The 18,208-nt window shown below is 34.0% G+C and overlaps 1 protein-coding gene across 1 annotated transcript in view; it reads right to left on the bottom strand.

Moving 5' to 3' along the window:
- Positions 1-14,374: 14,374 nt before the first annotated feature.
- The window catches only part of Lcch3 (Ligand-gated chloride channel homolog 3), a 33,468-nt gene continuing 29,634 nt past the window's right edge, over positions 14,375-18,208 (bottom strand). Inside the window, exons 8-9 of the mRNA XM_075298302.1 lie at positions 15,611-15,835; positions 14,375-15,550 (exon numbers count right to left, since the gene is read on the bottom strand). Of these exons, the coding sequence (XP_075154417.1) occupies positions 15,381-15,550; positions 15,611-15,835 (395 nt within the window). The 3' untranslated portion in view covers positions 14,375-15,380. The remainder of the gene's footprint in view (positions 15,551-15,610; positions 15,836-18,208) is intronic.

Raw genomic sequence — 18,208 nt, 5'->3', positions numbered from 1 at the left:
CTAAAAGAGAAAATGTGTGTTTTTGTATATGTGTTTGTGAGAATATAACAAATGAGAGAGAGAGAATAAAGATAAATATAAAGAGAGAGAGAGACTAAAGATAAAGATGGAGAGAGGCTAAAGATAAATACAAAAACCAGTTTTGAGAATTAGTATCCACATTAACTAATACAACAACAAAACTATTATTTATATTATATAAAAGTGGATACATGTATAGACTAAATATATTAATAATTGTATTATTTTACTCCCCCACGCTTTGATTCTACATTACACCTGAAATGTATTCTAAAATATTTTACATTGAGTTCAAAAAAAAATTACTGTAAACTGAAACATAAATGTATATTCAATAAGTTCATTAAATTTTAAACATAGTAGTAGTACACTTAGATTCTAAAGGAATAAATAAATTTGAAATACATGTTTAAATTTTAGTCAATTAATCTCTTTTTTTAGACTTCGAATAATTCCGTCCAGTCAATTTTCTATCAAATTTTATGTCTTTAACGTCGTCTTGATACTTGAAATGTCGTTTGATAACTTGTCTATCTCGTTTACATCCTTTTTCGTCTATAAAATTCCTTTCGCCTTTTGCCTTTACATGTTTTATTATGTATCTTGGTTTCTGCTTAATATTGTGAAATCCTAAATTTTTCACTAATTCTCTGTCACCAAATTCAGGACATTCAATCCTATCTCTGTTCAACCTTTCCGTTCTTTCTCTTTTATCGTTGGCAATCTTATCGTGGATCGATTTCCACACTGATTTGTCCACCTTATTATGTAGTAGATCTATAGGTTTTTTTCCTGTGGCAGAATGAATTGAGTCATTGTAAATTTGAATAGCTCTATACACCAAAATCTTGTCATCAACGCTAGAGTCTTTATTATCTAGCTTAAATAGTCGCATATGCTCATTTAAAGTAAGATGGAAGCGCTCAATATCAGAGTTTCCTGTGTGAGTATTTGGTGAAGTAAATTGGTACTCGATTCCTTCAGAGTTAAGAAAATTTCTTATATAAGCTGTATTGAATTCATTGTCAGCAATTATCTTGTTTGGTTTACCCATCGTAGAAAATCTTTCCGTTAATTTCTCAACGATAGTAACAGAATTCTTGTCTACTAAGAAATAAGCTGATACATGTTTGGTCAATTTATCTATACAAGTCAAAAATGTTGTAGATTTATTCGAAAACCAAATATCAATATGAATAATCTCATTTGAGCTCATGGGTGTCTCAGTCAAACAAATTTTGGGTTTTATGGGGTGCCTATCGTACTTACACATGTTACATATAGTGCAGTTATTGACAAATCTATGAATTTCTAATTTTAAATTCGGAAAATAAATCATATCTTTCAATTCCAAATAAGTCTCCTGTATTCCCCTATGATTCTTTTCCCCATGGTATTTATCTATGATCTCCAACAGTAATTCCTTATCAAATATGTCCTTCAGAAGTCGAGAGCACATGTAAAATCGTAGACCTGAGGCATTTGAAAAATATCGTATGATGGTATCCTGAATATTCTTAAAAATTTGAAAATTATTACAAAAAATAGCGATCTTGCCACGATTTGGCAGAATTTCATGGAGAATATTCAAAACCGTATTCTCATGATATCCCTTAAGTGTAATGGTAAACCTGTTTTTTCTTTCATATAAAACATCCTTAGTATACCTATTTACTTTTCCAACCTCAACCACTATTTGGTTTTTATAAATATTAATTGGCAACTCGCTTAATTGAATATGATCATTTAAATTTTCAACTCCACTGTGAATTGTGGCCAGGTCGGAAGATATCTCAGCATCCGTCTCCTCAATACCATTTATATCAACACGACTTAAAAAATCCGCTACTTGATTCGTTTTTCCCTTAATGTATTCAATATCAAAGTCGAACTCATTCAAACGCATCCTCCACCTTTGTAACTTCATGTTTGGTTCCTTCAGAGAGTTCAGCCACACAAGAGGTCTATGGTCAGTATAAATCTTAAATTTTCTTCCAAGCAAGTATGGTCTGAAATATTTAGTGGCCCAAACAATAGCCAACAATTCCTTTTCAATAGTACTATAGTTACATTCATGTCTATCCAGCGTCCGGGATGTATAGGCTATTGGATGACCGTCCTGGGACAAAACAGCCCCTAAAGCCGCATTACTTGCATCTGTAGTCAGTGTAAACATTTTGTTAAAATTGGGATATGCCAATACAGGACTCTGGCATACTAGCATTTTAAGCTTATTAAATGAATCAACATATTCCGAGTCCTTGAAATCTATCTTAGAGTCCTTTTTCAAATACTTAATCATTGGCAAAGCAATCCTCCCATAGTCCTTTATAAATTTCCGATAAAAACCGGTTATACCCAAGAAAGACCGTATTTCTTTCACGGTATTGGGTAGAGAAATTTTCCGTATCACTTCTACTTTTGCCGGGTTTGGCTCTATCCCGTCAGGTGTAATAATGTGTCCCAAATATTCTGATTCGCGTTTGAAAAAACTGCACTTATCTATCTGAACCTTCAAGTTAAAATCGGGCAATCTCTTAAATATCTTACGAAGTGAAACTATATGCTCATGAAGTGAAGTTGAAAATATCAAGATATCATCTAGATATACAACACATATATTCCCAATAAAATCGTGTAAGACTTCATTCATCATTCGCTGGAATGATGCTGGGGCGTTTTTTAGCCCAAATGGCATCCGTGTAAATTCATAATGGCCCATATGGGTAGAAAATGCTGTTTTGTGCATATGATCAGGATGAATAGGGATTTGATGAAAGCCTTTCGCCAAATCCAAAGTAGAGAAATATAAACAGTTGCCTAGCTTAGAAAATAAATCATCCATATTAGGCATGGGAAATTTATCGCAGATTGTGACATCGTTCAATCGTCTATAGTCGACAACAACTCTCCATTTCTGTTCCCCCGAATTATCAATCTTCTTTGGTACTATCCAAATCGGAGCATTATATGGACTTGTCGACTTTCTTACTATACCTGAACTAAGCATTTCCGTAATCTGTCTCTCAACTTCCTGTTTATGAATCTCTGGAAATCTGTAAGTCCTGGAGTAAACCGGGACGTCATTTATAGTCGGTATTCTATGCCTATATCTACCTACAGCAGATAAGCTATCACCCTCAATATAAAAAGTCTTTTCAAAATCCTTTATTACCTTTAATAATTCCGAAATTTCCTCCTTGTTTAAGTGATCAAGTTCTAGTCTACTTGTCAAAGTGCTTAATACTGGTCGATTAAAATTAACTTCGAATCCACAACCAGACTCAGTTCGAAATTCCTGGTAATGATTACAGTCGAAAACAAGGGGAATGTCGGCAGCAGATGTCTGCAATATATTTCTCTCAAAATCAATTCTGGACTGTAATGGTCTTAGTACATTACACCCCAAAATACCGTCAAAGTCCCCATAAAGATCACATTCCAGCATCTCAATATGTGTACCAGGTCTATTAAATTCCCTAAATAGCGGAATAGTAATTTTAGATTTAATAACTGATTTCGAATTTATCGTATTTAAAACTATGGGATTATCAAGATCCGTTCGAAACGTCTTGTGAAAAAGACCTTTCCTAATTAAGGAAGTCACCGCACCCGAATCAATTAATATTTTAATGGGGATGCTCTTAGTACCTACAATTATATAGGGAAGAGATCTTCGGCTGTACACTGAAAATTTGACTGTCCAACAATCCCTAACTCCATAGGAATCTGACCGTCATTATTTTCCACATCTTGATTTAGATGCTGTTCAGAATCAATATTCATTCGGCCACTGGCAATACCAAAATTTCTGGATGTGTTATTAGAATTTCTCGACTGAGAACTTCTCTGCGAAGAATTATTATTATTTATATGTCTATCTTTATTTCCATAGACATTTTTTTTCAATGTCGATGATCTACCTGCACCGCTTACTGTCAAAGATTGGCTATTATTTCCGCGTATCTCATCCTTAAAATTCCGATAAAAGTACTCTGTCTCAACTAAAATTTCTTTGGCTTTCAACAATGTACAAGGATTTCTAGCGTTCAAAATTAACTTTGGCTCGCTTGGTAACTTGTTTATAAATATTTTCAAAACCATTTTCTCATTGTTGTCGCATGTATACCATTTATCGTCCCCGTCAACGTCAGCACGTAAGTTTAATTTCGTCAACAAACTTATCATATATTCATACAAATTATCAACTGAAGTTCTAAACTCCGCTGTTTTTATCTTATTTACTAAGCTCTCTATACTCTCACTAATGGTAAAGTTAGTCTTAAGTACAATTTTAATATCATCCCACTTTATAGGGTTATTATTATTCAAAAGAGCAATATTAGCCTTACCAATAATCTTATGTCTAATTTTCAAATCAAAGAGAGTTAATGCTGGAGCTTCAACATATTGTCGCACCTCCTCTATATACCTTATGAAGAGAGCAAGTTCCTCCGCTTTCCCGTCGAACTCTGGAACACCCTTCAGAAATTCAAATGCATTGTATGCTGCCATGTTGATCCAAACGTAAATTCTTTTGAGAGAAAGATCTCAGCTTTTTTTTTTAAATGGAGCTCTTTGTTGTTGTTGTTGCTATAACCACTTAACAGAAATAGAGCGTTGTGGGGTGGTGGTGGGGTAAAGATGTTGTATGCTTTCGTTGTATGTATTAGTAACAGCGTCTTTAACACCAAGATAAAAATAGTTCTTCGCTGTTATTGTTGCTTAGGCAGTTTTCAACAAAATGTTTTTTTAAGACAGCGGTTAATTTGGCGAAGCAAACAAGGCTTTCTAAAATGTACAGTCATACACATATACTTTGTTTAATTGATAGTTAAATTTCACTAAATTTCGATTTAAAGAAATTATTTTATTTTAGACCAGTTTTTAAATGGTAGATATGGATTTTAAAACTTTCAAACAAATACATGGAAAATTTAAATTCACTAGTTAGAAGTCTTTAATTCGTTTAAATTAGATTTTGATTTTTTCAACCAAAAATGTGTGGAAGTTTTAAGTTCACTTATTTGAAGACTTATATTCAGTTTATATACACATGACGCGAAATTGTTTTTTCACTTTCCCATGTTAAGAAGAACGACTTAAGTTTCTTTCTGGTAAAAATGGTTTAAAATTTTTACATTTTGTTTTTTAGTCCGTAAACCGACTGCGCCACTTATATTTTTAGTTTCCCAAATGAAACAAAATTATTTAAATATTTGCTTTATAATTCATTTATTTTCAACTATGCGGTTTAACTTCTCCAAATAACACCAAACTTAAACTGAGAGCCTAATTCATTAGTCAATAACTTAAATACTAAAATAACAAGATAAAATAAAATATTTACATGTAGTGGTGAGAGTGGAGCCAAACTAAAGTTTTAAACAAGTTTAGTGAGTTTGGATCCACAATAACTAAAAGAGAAAATGTGTGTTTTTGTATATGTGTTTGTGAGAATATAACAAATGAGAGAGAGAGAATAAAGATAAATATAAAGAGAGAGAGAGACTAAAGATAAAGATGGAGAGAGGCTAAAGATAAATACAAAAACCAGTTTTGAGAATTAGTATCCACATTAACTAATACAACAACAAAACTATTATTTATATTATATAAAAGTGGATACATGTATAGACTAAATATATTAATAATTGTATTATTTTACTCGTGGTTTTTCAGCGATGGATTATCCCCTCTCAGTAATGCTGGTGTCATTTCTGAGTGTTTCTCTAAGTGGTTTCACAGCAATGTGAAACGCCGTTCACCCTACTGTGGTAGCACAATGGACTGAATAGTATAAGTGAGACTGAATAGTATAAGTGAGCCTGAAATATGGGGCTGCCACTATACCCAACCTAACCTAACAAACAATTTTTTTCCGTTTCAATCACGAAATTAATTGATCCAAAAATTGAAATGTCTTCAATCACAGAAATGATATTATCAATTAAAAAATTAATTGAAGGTCAATTAAAAAATTAAATGATCCAAATAAAAAATTAAATGATACTATTAATTTTCAATTACAAATCTATAAAATCAATTAAATTTTTAATTGAATATTTTTTAAAACTCAATTAAAATTTTAATTGGAAAATTTTTCGTGAAATTTTTTCTGTGAAGGTGTGATCCGAGTTTAGTGTTTTGGATTTGAATTAAAAGCTTCTGTGATATTTTACCAAATAAAAAATTCTATACTTTTTGTGATTTTTAATGCACTGAAAAAACAGTGAACCCACCAGGAAGAAAACTTTCGGTTAATTTTAGAAAATTTTGAATATTTTTAGAAAATTTTAACTAAACAGTATTACAAACGTTGGCATCACGCCGATGTCATAAAAATAAGTAAATATTTTTCGACAAATTCAAGAAAATTTATTAGATATAACTAAGTTTTTTCACTTGTTGAAGAAAATTTTGTAGTTTGAAGGAAAAATTTGGAGTTCAAAATTGCAAGAACGTCTTTAGTGACATACGAAGTTCATGGTGGACGCTTTTATGGTAAAATTTACAAATTTAAAGAAATTCTGAACTATTTTGTGGAAGACACGAATTTAGTTAATCTTTATGCTTCATTTGAGTATATTTTTTCTTCGGTTTTAGTTATTTAATTTAACTTACGTGCACAAAAAATTATTAGAGTAAAGGAAACTTTCTCCAAACATAATAATTCCATGAACTAAAATAAAGATTAATTGGCTTTAGTGATATAGAGAGTTCAGTTTTTTTTGAGTGTGGAGTCTAAAGAACGTGTCAGAAGTTTTTCCTCAAATATTTTCAAAAATATCAATTTTTCTAGAATGTATTTAGTAATTTTCCGACAAATTATAAATAATTTTTTCCATTTTATTTTTTTTTTCTTTTTTTTTTTGATTCTGATAAGCTGATTGAAACAAAAAAGTCTAAAATTATCCATTAAAAATTTTAAAAAAGGAGTTATAAAAAATAGAATTAAAGGAACTTCCTGTGTAGTTAAAATAAAGAAAATCTTTGGGAGGACATTTTTGAAAGTGCTTCTAAAGTTGTGCCTTTAGAAGAACTTCCACTATTTTGCTGGGTACAAGAGTACCTAAACCAACACTTTGAAGTCAACTTTTAAAAATCTTCTTCGATATCGACTTCTATATTTTTAAATCGAGCCAAATCGTTTAATCGACTTTTGAAAATGATAAACACGACTGGCAGAATTAGAAAAGTGGATTTTGAATTGAAATTTGTATGCGACGCTACTTGGTTTAAAATGACAAGTCATCCACAAACCCGAAATTCACCACGAAAAAAGTAGTAATATCAATTTCTGAAAAGTTGTAGAATCGAGTTTTAAAAATTTTTAAAAAAGTAAACTTACTTAAATCGTATTTTTCACTGATCAGTTGTGGTTATTTAACTGATTGCAATTAATTACATTTAATAGCTTCATTATAAAATCGGTGAAAGGTATATGTTTATCGTAGTTTTTTTCCATACTTACATACAGTGCCACACATAAGTATTGTGCCTACCAGAAATATTGATTTTAGGCTACATAAAATACACCCTCAAAAAAAATTGCTTCTTTAACATATGTTCCAAACATATTTTGCAGGAAGCACATATATTATTGGATACTGCCGAAACATTAATATATTTGTTTTATGTGAACATATTATATGTTTGGAATCATTTTGAGCACAAAAATATTATATGCGTGGAAGAATTTTTCCCAAAAACGATTGTGCTCATTCCCTAACATACTCGTAATTTTCACTTCCACGAAATTGTTTAGTTTTTGGCACCTTTTTCTGTACTACAAATAATGTTGAATAAATTATTTAATTTTATAAACATTTTAAATTTTACCTTTCGCCTGGACGGAGAATCGAACCGAGGACCATACAGTTTGTAAGCCAACACACTATCCACTGGGCTACGTAGCTGTTATAGTCACCAGTAGATAATTATCGTTATAAGTTACATTTATATAGCATAGTTTGCAGCGCCCACGAGCCCATGCAAACATAACATTATTTAACAGAAACATACATTTGTTTGCCACGTGGAGCAGTGGTTAGCATGCCTGCCTTGCATGCAAAGGGTCGTGGGTTCAATCCCTGCTCCGACCGAACACTTTTATTTTTTTTTTTTAATTTACATATTTATATTTATACTATATTAAATTTTTATAATGAAACTTCGAAATGTGGGTTATTAAAGATTTATAGTCAGTAACAGTGCTTGATATACACGAAATTGACTGATTTTTGGATAAAATATTATTTTTTATTGCAAAAATAACAATTTTGTAACAAAAAACTGTTTTTGGTACAAAACTTTAAAATTTGAAAGGAATTCAAAAACTCTAACAAAAGAAGAACGTGGAGTCGAGTATAAACATACACAAATAATTTTATAATATAAACATAAATTTATTTAGGCATGAATAGTTTTTTACTAGTTTTTACTTTTTTACTCGCTCTAAAATGCATTTTACTTTTTCTTTAATAATTCATTTTAAAGAAAATAAACTTTTTAAATTGTTTTAGCTGCAAAACTCGAACTTAATGCCCACTTTTATATTTTAAGGTGTCCGTCAACTCCTCGTGGACTACTTATTAATAAAGAGGAACTAAACATGTCCACACATATATAAAATGCTGCTCTCAAGGCGAAAACTGTCTATTCTATTCTATTCTCTTTATTCAAATTAAATAATATTTAGACTTAAGCATATCAAATTTTTGGCCTTATCATAAAACAGTTTTCCGAAACAACATACAAGCGGTTTCACAGAAATTGTTCTCTTTTGATTCTTTTGCTGTGTTATGTTGATATCTTTCGTCAACTCTCCCGGTTTCCATATCTATTTCTTTCTCTATACTCTCTCTGTCGCTTTGAATAAAATATCACAACATATGTATGTTTAGTCGATATTTGTAAATTTATATATATTTGCATTCACACATATGATTTTTATGAAACATTCATGCCCCAAACATAATGTATTCTAACATATTAACATAGATGTCCCAAACATTTAATGTTAGCTTAGGAACATTACTTGTTTGCACTGAAATATATTGTGTTTTAAAATTGTGCCCGAAACACATTTTGTTTATATCGGAACATATGAAAAACATATTTTTCTAAGAGTGTATATACCGATCGACTTAGAATCAACTCCTGAGTTGGCTTAGCACTTGGTGTCCGTTCGTTTGTCCATGTATTTTTTTCGCAGTATTCTGGTCACTACTATTAACCGGTTTTTATGAAATTTGGTACAATGTTGATGGAAGCAATATAGGTACAGATAAAAACTAGTCCATTCAATGTCTAGAAGTCTTGATGCTGTTATCAAACAAAAAAGAATGCCTACAAAGTACTAAATGTACCAACAAATTAATTTAGAACTACCTGTGCCAATAATATTGTTCATCAAAAAAATCTGCCTTTATTATTTTTTTATTATCTAAAAATTTTAAGAACAAAAAATCGTTAAAATAAAAAAACGATCTATATGTTTAATGTAATTACAATCCGAATTAAAGTATTTTTTTTTGTAATTTAAAATAGCTATTTATCGCCTTTAACATGTGGTTATTATCAAAATTGTATAGTGTGTCATTGAGCTTAAGATGGAATCGGGCAGCACCCAGTGATAAGAGAGAAGTTCACCAATGTGGTATCAAAATGGACTGAATAGTCTAAGTGAGCCTGATACATCGGGCTGCCACCTAACCTAACCTAACTTGTATAGTGTGCCAATGCTTATGTTTGTCACTGTACATATATGAAGAACAGAGATTACATTGAACTAAAATTCTAGATTCTATTGAATTGAATGGAAATATATTGAACTGAATTTTAGTTGTTGCTATAGAAATTTAATGTCTTTAACACCCTCTTGAGAAGTTCCTGTCATATAAAATAGGAAATCTTCTCCTTTTTGCTATTTCACATGATCACATCGTGTTTTGCTCTTATGGGCGATTGTCTCTCATCTCTCGACCATAATAAATGTAATTATTGAGAAAGCATACTTGTTTTAATTTGCATTTGCCGGTTTGGGAGTATTTCGTTGGAGTAACTCGCCAAACCATGAACCGAGTTCCCAATTCTAAATTCTTCGGTGCATGGAAACCTAAGTTCCCTCTAACAATAAGCCCTTGTTTACCGGTGAATCTAAGTTCATTGCTGTTTAAAAACCTTAATAGATCTTAGTTCATTTCTAAATCTCACAGTACAGCATCTAATTAAAAACAAGTATATACGGCCGTAAGTTCGGCCAGGCCGAATCTTATGTACCCTCCAACATGGATTGCGTAGAAACTTCTACGAAAGACTGATATTCACAATCGAATTACTTTGGTTGTGGTATCTTAAAACTTCTTAACATCGTTTTCTAAATTGTGAGTTAGTCCATGCGTGGTACATATTGGACAAAAAAGTTATGTATAGTTAAGTCTACAAATATTTACGAATCGATATAGACTTTTTGCACGGTACGTAGAGAGCCAGAATTGAAATACGGGGGGTCGCTTATATGGGGGCTATATAGAATATATAGGGATCGATTTATCTGAGGGCTATATATAACTATAGACCGATATGGACCTCGATAGGCATGGTTTTTAACGGCCATACACTAGCACAATGTACCAAATTTCAACTCATTCGGATGAAATTTGCTCCTCCAAGAGGCTCCAAAACCAAATCTCGGGATCGGTATATATGGGGGCTATATATGATTATGGACTGATATGGACCACTTTTGGCATGGTTGTTAAATAGCATATACTATCACCACGTACCAAATTTCAACCAGATCGGAGGAATTTTGCTTCTCCAAAAGGCACCGGAGGTCAAATCTGGGGATCGGTTTATATGGGGGCTATATATAATTATGGACTGATATGAACCAATTCCTGCATGGTTGTTGGATACCATATACTAACATCACGTACCAAATTTCAATTGAATCAGATGAATTTTGGTCTTCCAAGAGGCTCCGGAGGTCAAATCTGGTGATCGGTTTGTGGACCGATGTGGACCAATTTTTGCATGGTTGTTAGAGACCATATACTAACACCATGTACCAAATTTCAGCCGGATCGGATGAAATTTGTTTCTCTTAGAGGCTTTTCAAGCCAAATTTAGGGGGCCGTTTATATGGGGGCTATACGTAAAAGTGGACCCATATGGCCCATTTACAATACCATCCCACCTACATCAATGACAACTACTTGTGCCAAGTTTCAAGTCGATAGCTTGTTTCGTTCGGAAGTTAGCGTGATTTCAACAGACGTACGGACGGACATGCTCAGATCGACTCAGAATTTCACCACGACCCAGGATATATATACTTTATGGGGTCTTAGAGCAATGTTTCGATGTGTTACAAACGGAATGACAAAGTTAATATACCCTCCAATCTATGGTGGAGGGTATAAAAATATATGTACATTATCCGGTACATTTTTATACCCTGCGCCACACTGTGGAACAGGGTATTATAAGTTAGTGCATATGTTTGTAACACCCAGAAGGAGACGAGGTAGACACATGGTGTCTTTGGCAATAATGCTCAGGGTGGGTCCCTGAGTCGATCTAGTCATGTCCGTCCGTCCGTCCGTCCGTCTGTCTGTGAACACATTTTTGTGATCAAAGTCTAGGTCGCAATTTAAGTCCAATCGCCTTCAAATTTGGCACATGTTCCTAATTTGGGTCAGAATAGAACTCTATTGATTTTGGAAGAAATCGGTTCAGGTTTAGATATAGCTCCCATATATATCTTTCGCCCGATATGGACTTATATGGCCCCAGAAGCCAGATTTTTGGCCGAATTTGGTTGAAATTTTGCACGAGGAGTACAAATAGTAGTATAGTCAAGTGTGCAAAATTTGATTGAAATCGGTTCAGATTTAGATATAGCTCCCATATATAGTTTTCGCCCGATATGGACTAATATTGTCCTAAAAGCCAGAGTTTTGGCCCTATTTGGTTGAAATTTTGCACTAGGAGTACAATTAGTAGTGCCGTTAAGTGAGCAAAATTTGTTTGAAATCAGTTCAGATTTAGATATAGCTCCCATATATATCTTTCGTCCGATATGGACTAATATGGTTCTAATAGCCACAGTTTTGGCCCAATTTGGTTGAAATTTTGCACAGAGAGTAGAATTAGCATTGTAGCTATGCGTGTCAAATTTGGTTGAAATCGGTTCAGATTTAGATATAGCTCCCATATATAGCTTTCACCCGATTTACACTCGTATGACCACAGAGGCCAATTTTTTACTCCGATTTAGTTGAAATTTTGCACAGGGAGTAGAATTAGCATTATAGCTATGCGTTCCAAATTTGGTTGAAATTGGTTTAGATTTAGATATATCTCCCATATATATCTTTCGCCCGATATGGACTAGTATGGTCCTAGAAGCAAGAGTTTTGGCCCAATTTGGTTGAAATTTTTTTACAGTGAGTGGATTTAGCATTGTAGCTATGCGTGCCAAATTTGGTTGAAATCGGTTCAGATTTAGATAAAGCTCCCATATATATGTTTTTCTGATTTCGACAAAAATGGTCAAAATACCAACATTTTCCTTGTAAAATCGCCACTGCTTAGCCGAAAAGTTGTAAAAATTACTCTAATTTTCCTAAACTTCTAATACATATATATCGAGCAATAAATCATAAATAAACTTTTTCGAAGTTTCCTTAAAATTGCTTCAGATTTAAATGTTTCCCATATTTTTTTACTAACATTGTGTTCCACCCTAGTGCATTAAAGGGTGATACGGTCAAAATTTGGTCAATATAAACTTGACGTATTTCTTTCAATATTGCATTTAAAAAACCTGAACACCCCTCATTTTGAAGGTGTGTGTGTGTAGAATTTTGCTACTATTTTGATTTTGGAATTCACTCTTCAGTTGTCAAAATGCCGTCCAAGCAAGAAGAGCAGCGTATCAAAATTTTGCTCGCGCATCGCGAAAATCCTAGCTACTCGTACGCAAAGCTGGCAAAATCGCTAAAAGTTGCCAAATCAACCGTTACAAATGTAATTAAAGTGTTTGGGGAACGTTTGTCGACAGCTAGGAAATCTGGATCGGGGGGAAATCGAAAACCGGAAGTCGCTGAGGCGACAAAGAGAGTTGCCGGTAGATTCAAGCGAAACCCTAACCTCTCTCTCCGAGATGCCGCAAATAAGCTGGGTGTATCGTCTACAACCGTGCATCGAGCCAAAAAACGAGCCGGACTATCGACTTACAAGAAGGTAGTGACTCCAAATCGCGATGATAAACAAAATACGATGGCCAAAGCGCGATCCCGGAGGCTGTGCACGACGATGCTGACGAAGTTTGACTGCGTGGTAATGGACGACGAAACCTACGTCAAAGCCGAATACAAGCAGCTTCCGGGACAGGAGTTTTATACGGCAAAAGGAAGGGGAAAGGTAGCAGATATTTTCAAGCACATAAAACTGTCAAAGTTCGCAGTGAAATATCTGGTTTGGCAAGCCATCTGTACCTGTGGCTTGAAAAGCAGCATTTTCATAGCTTCCGGGACTGTCAACCAAGAAATTTACGTGAAAGAGTGTTTGAATAAACGTCTGCTGCCTTTCCTGAAGAAACACGGTTGTTCCGTACTGTTTTGGCCGGATTTGTCATCTTGCCATTATGGTAAAAAGGCCATGGAGTGGTACGCCGCCAACAACGTGCAGGTGGTTCCCAAGGACAAGAACCCCCCCAACACGCCAGAGCTCCGCCCAATTGAGAAATACTGGGCTATTGTCAAGCGGAACCTAAAGAAGACCAAAAAACTGCTAAGGACGAGCAGCAGTTCAAGGCAAACTGGCTTTCTGCGGCGAAGAAGGTGGACAAGGTGGCTGTACAAAATCTGATGGCAGGTGTCAAGCGTGAGGCCCGGCAATTCGGATTTGGAAAAGCGAAATCCTAACTGAATATTTTTCCTGAATTTTATACTAATTGAACTTGAAAAAGAAATTTAATTTGATTTTTTAAATAAACGATTTCACCGATTTACACGCGTTTTCCCTTGATCAAATTTTGACCGTATCACCCTTTAGCCGACTTAAATTTTGGGTCTTTATATTTTGTAGAAGTCTATCAAATTCGATCGAGTGATATATAAATGTATGTATTTGGGACAAACCTTTATATATAGCCCCCAACACATTTGACGGATGTGATATGGTATCGAAAATTTAGATCTACAAAGTGGTGCAGGGTATAATATAGTCGGCCCCGCCCGAATTTAGACTTTACTTACTTGTTTATATATATGTAGATGTATAGCTTTTTATAATTCTACTCAAATATTTTCTTACTGCTGATAAATAGTAAAACAAAATATTTTTTTAACAGATTTTTATTTCACACCACCACTTCTTTGCATTGAGGTTGGTTGCCTATTGAAAATGGGGAGAAGAATCTCTGCGATCTCGGATTCATTTAAATTTTTGTAATAAATTAATCTAAGTTTCTAATAATTGATATATCGAATGAAGTTGTTGTTTTTGTAGTTTACATTTTTTTTTAAGTTTTGTTGTAGTGTTAGTAAAACAAATGTCCATCACAATCAATATCTTCATAATCAGAAATGTTAGTACTTTGTGTATTTTTTTTGGGTTTGATTATATCTACACTTAAAAAATTACATAGGATTTGGTGGTGGCTACATGAAAATTGTATTTTTTTATCAGATGATAGGATGACTCAATGGTCCTTTGGGTCTGCGATGATGTCTGTTTTCGGTTTTCTTCTCTTGCGACATCATCAGTAGGATGGTTGGTTGCTTCTGTATGGGTGATTGAATTGTACTTTCTTGTCCATGATTCAGATACAAATGTTTTTGTCATTTATTTGATTTTGATTTAGGTTTAGATTTTTGTTTTGGCTTAAGCTATTAAAATCTAAAATCTTTTTGGAAGGATATCCAAGGTAAGTAAATAATACATACATACTCTTCCTTCTAGCTGGCCACTAGCTAGGTGGTCATTTGTATGTCATGCTCTTGTTTTCTTATACTAAAAATCTTTTTGTTTTCCGCTTCGTCTCATCTTAGTTTTCTAAAAAAATATTCATAGTTTTAATTGTAATATTTTTGAATAAATTTTCTGAAGTAGTTAATCTTTGGTATGTATGTAATAATAGGTTGGGTTTGCATTCCAGGTTTTGGGTGGGGTTGTTTTTGCGGGTCAGAAACTCTTTAAGAAAATATTCTCATTTTAGGATATGTTAGTTGCAGGATTTGCAGGATGCATTTAGAGATTGCTTGCGGCAGCGATTAACAACACTACACACTAGAGAAGGGTTTGCGGCGCCTCTACTTGGAAGTGTGAAGTGTCTGGATTTGCTATCATTCCAGAATGTAGAACAACCAATAGCCAAGATTGAAGGCCATAAAGCTGACGGGGAATATCATGCGTGAGTATTTGTCAATTATATTGACATCTTTGATTTTGGGTATGGTGGCTTTAATGGCAGAAGCGCCTTTCTTTAGCGCATGCATTACGCGGGGTTTATTGCCTGCGGAGAGGGCGGAGAAATGTAATTGAAATCTTTGCTATACGTAATCCATTTACTTACCTCTTTGTCCCCGGTATCTTAGATTTGATCGACTTGTTGTGCCATAATTACGGGCAATTCTAAAGCTCGGTGGAAATTTAGCCAAATCCAGTGTTTCGGCTCCCAAAGAGTTAATGGTGCTGTTATAGTTGCCCTTTCGCAATGACGGTATGGGGCTCATGCGTACGTCTTGCAATTCAATTATGTCCTCGGCAGTTGAACATGTTTCGGATTTATCAGGCTTCCCTGAAAATATTAATGGGCAAATGACACAATAAAACTCATTCATGATTGTATAATATTGAATAGTTTTGTGTTTAATGTTTCGAAAACTAAGGACCTAAGGTTTGATTCTTCGAATCCTGGAAGCCTCATTATTCGTATTGATGATCGAGAAATCGAGACACTTGATGAACTTAAAGTTTTATGAGTTACCTTGGATTCCAAACTTAGTTATAGGAGACATATTGATAATGTTTATTCCAAACTGAATGACAAAGTTAATATACCCTCCATCCTATGGTGGAGGGTATAAAAAAACAGTTTATACTGAAAATGTAAATTTGATGAGAGGTGACATTTCTATGTCTTTCCATCTGCTGATGATGTTGATTTTTATTAAATATTTTATATGCCTAAATTGCAAATTACCCATTTCCAAAAACGACCAGATTTCTTTCTCGGGTACACCCGTTTCTCCGGAACGAAAATTTACACACACGAGATTCCCATTTTAAGATCTAATAAATCCGAGTTTATAGAAAGCGTTGGATTTATTTTCACTTTTTCAGTTGCTTTAAAGACTTTTTATAGTAAAAAATAATGAGAAAAAGGAAAACGGTAATTCAAGTAGATTGATTGTTCTTTGAGGACAAATGATGTTTGACGCTCTCATTGTCTAGCCAACCGTAAATGAAACATTAATTTTTTTTTATCTTATCGGTCTCTTGAAACCTCCGTGTTTTCAATGGATGATATTTTGGCTAGGTTAGGTTAGGTGGCAGCCCGATGTATCAGGCTCACTTAAACTATTCAGTACATTATGATACACAGTGGTGATCTGATTATGTGATCCTTGTCAGGTGTCTTAAGCAAACCAGATTCCACATTTCTGCATATTATTACTTTATATTGAACTTAAAGTCACACCCTATATGCCACAAAATTCAATTTAACACAGTTCATGGAATTATTATGCTTTCAGAGAGTTTTCTTGATTTTTTTTGTTTACGGTAGTTAAACGTACTAAAAACGAACGAAGGACAAATTATACACAAATGAAGCATATTTACTAAATTCTCCTACAAAATAGTTCAGAATTTCTTAAAATTTATAAATTCTACTTATATGCTCATCATGAACTTTGTATCCCTACGGGAAATGGATCAACCACAGAACCTGTACAGGACTAGTCCCTGGTGTGTATGTTCTGGTCAAAACGTATGAAAGCGACCGGTCACTTTAACATGGGTTTGTCATTGACGGGATAAATTTACATTTTAGGACGCGTTTCGGACTCATCCCAAAGGACACGTCCTGGGACAATTTAGCAGGAGCACCCCATAGACAGGTCCAGTCTCGGTCAAACTCTTAGAAATCTGTTTCAATTTGGGCATCCCAATCGAAGCCGAAATGAAAAGTATATACGGAAATGAGAAGTATACGGCCGTAAGTTCGAAGCTTATCATGGATTGCGTAGAAACTTTTACTGAAGAATGTCATCCACAATCGAATTACTTGGGTTGCGGTATCACTTGCCGATGGCAAGGTATCTTAAAACTTCCTAACACCGTCTTCTAAACTGCAAGGTAGTCCATATGTGGTATATATTAAACTAAAAAGGCCGATTAAATACGTATATAATTAATTTTGACAACATTTTCTATAGAAGTAAAATTTCGACAAAATTTTCTATAGAAGTAAAATTTCGACAAAATTTTCTATAGAAATAAAATTTTAACAAAATTTTCTATAGAAATAAAATTTTGACAAAATTTTCTATTGAAATAACATTTTGACAAAATTTTCTATAGAAATAAAATTTTGACAAAATTTTCAAAAGAATTAAAATTTTGACAAAATTTTGTATAGAAATATAATTTTGCCAATTTTTGTATGATTGGGGATCGGCTATAAATGGACAAATTTTGGCATGGTTATTAGCGGCCATATACTAACATCACGTTGCAAATTTCAACCGGATCGGTGTTTTTTGCTTCTCCAAATCTGGAGAACGGTTTATATGGGAGCCACCGTGGTGCAATGGTTAGCATGCCCGCCTTGCACACATAAGGTCGTGGGTTCGATTCCTGCTTCGACCGAACACCAAAAAGTTTTTCAGCGGTGGATTATCCCACCTGAGTAATGCTGGTGACATTTCTGAGGGTTTCAAAGCTTCTCTAAGTGGTTTCACTGCAATGTGGAACGCCGTTCGGACTCGGCTATAAAAAGGAGGTCCCTTGTCATTGAGCTTAACATGGAATCGGGCAGCACTCAGTGATAAGAGAGAAGTTCACCAATGTGGTATCACAATGGACTGAATAGTCTAAGTGAGCCTGATACATCGGGCTGCCACCTAACCTAACCTAACCCTATGGGGGCTATATAAAGGGTGATTCT

The sequence above is a fragment of the Haematobia irritans genome, chromosome 3, assembly GCF_050003625.1.
Source record: "Haematobia irritans isolate KBUSLIRL chromosome 3, ASM5000362v1, whole genome shotgun sequence".
Lineage (NCBI taxonomy): Eukaryota > Metazoa > Arthropoda > Insecta > Diptera > Muscidae > Haematobia > Haematobia irritans.
The sequence above is the reverse complement of the archived record's forward strand: the minus strand, read 5'-3'. Positions and strand labels throughout refer to the sequence as shown.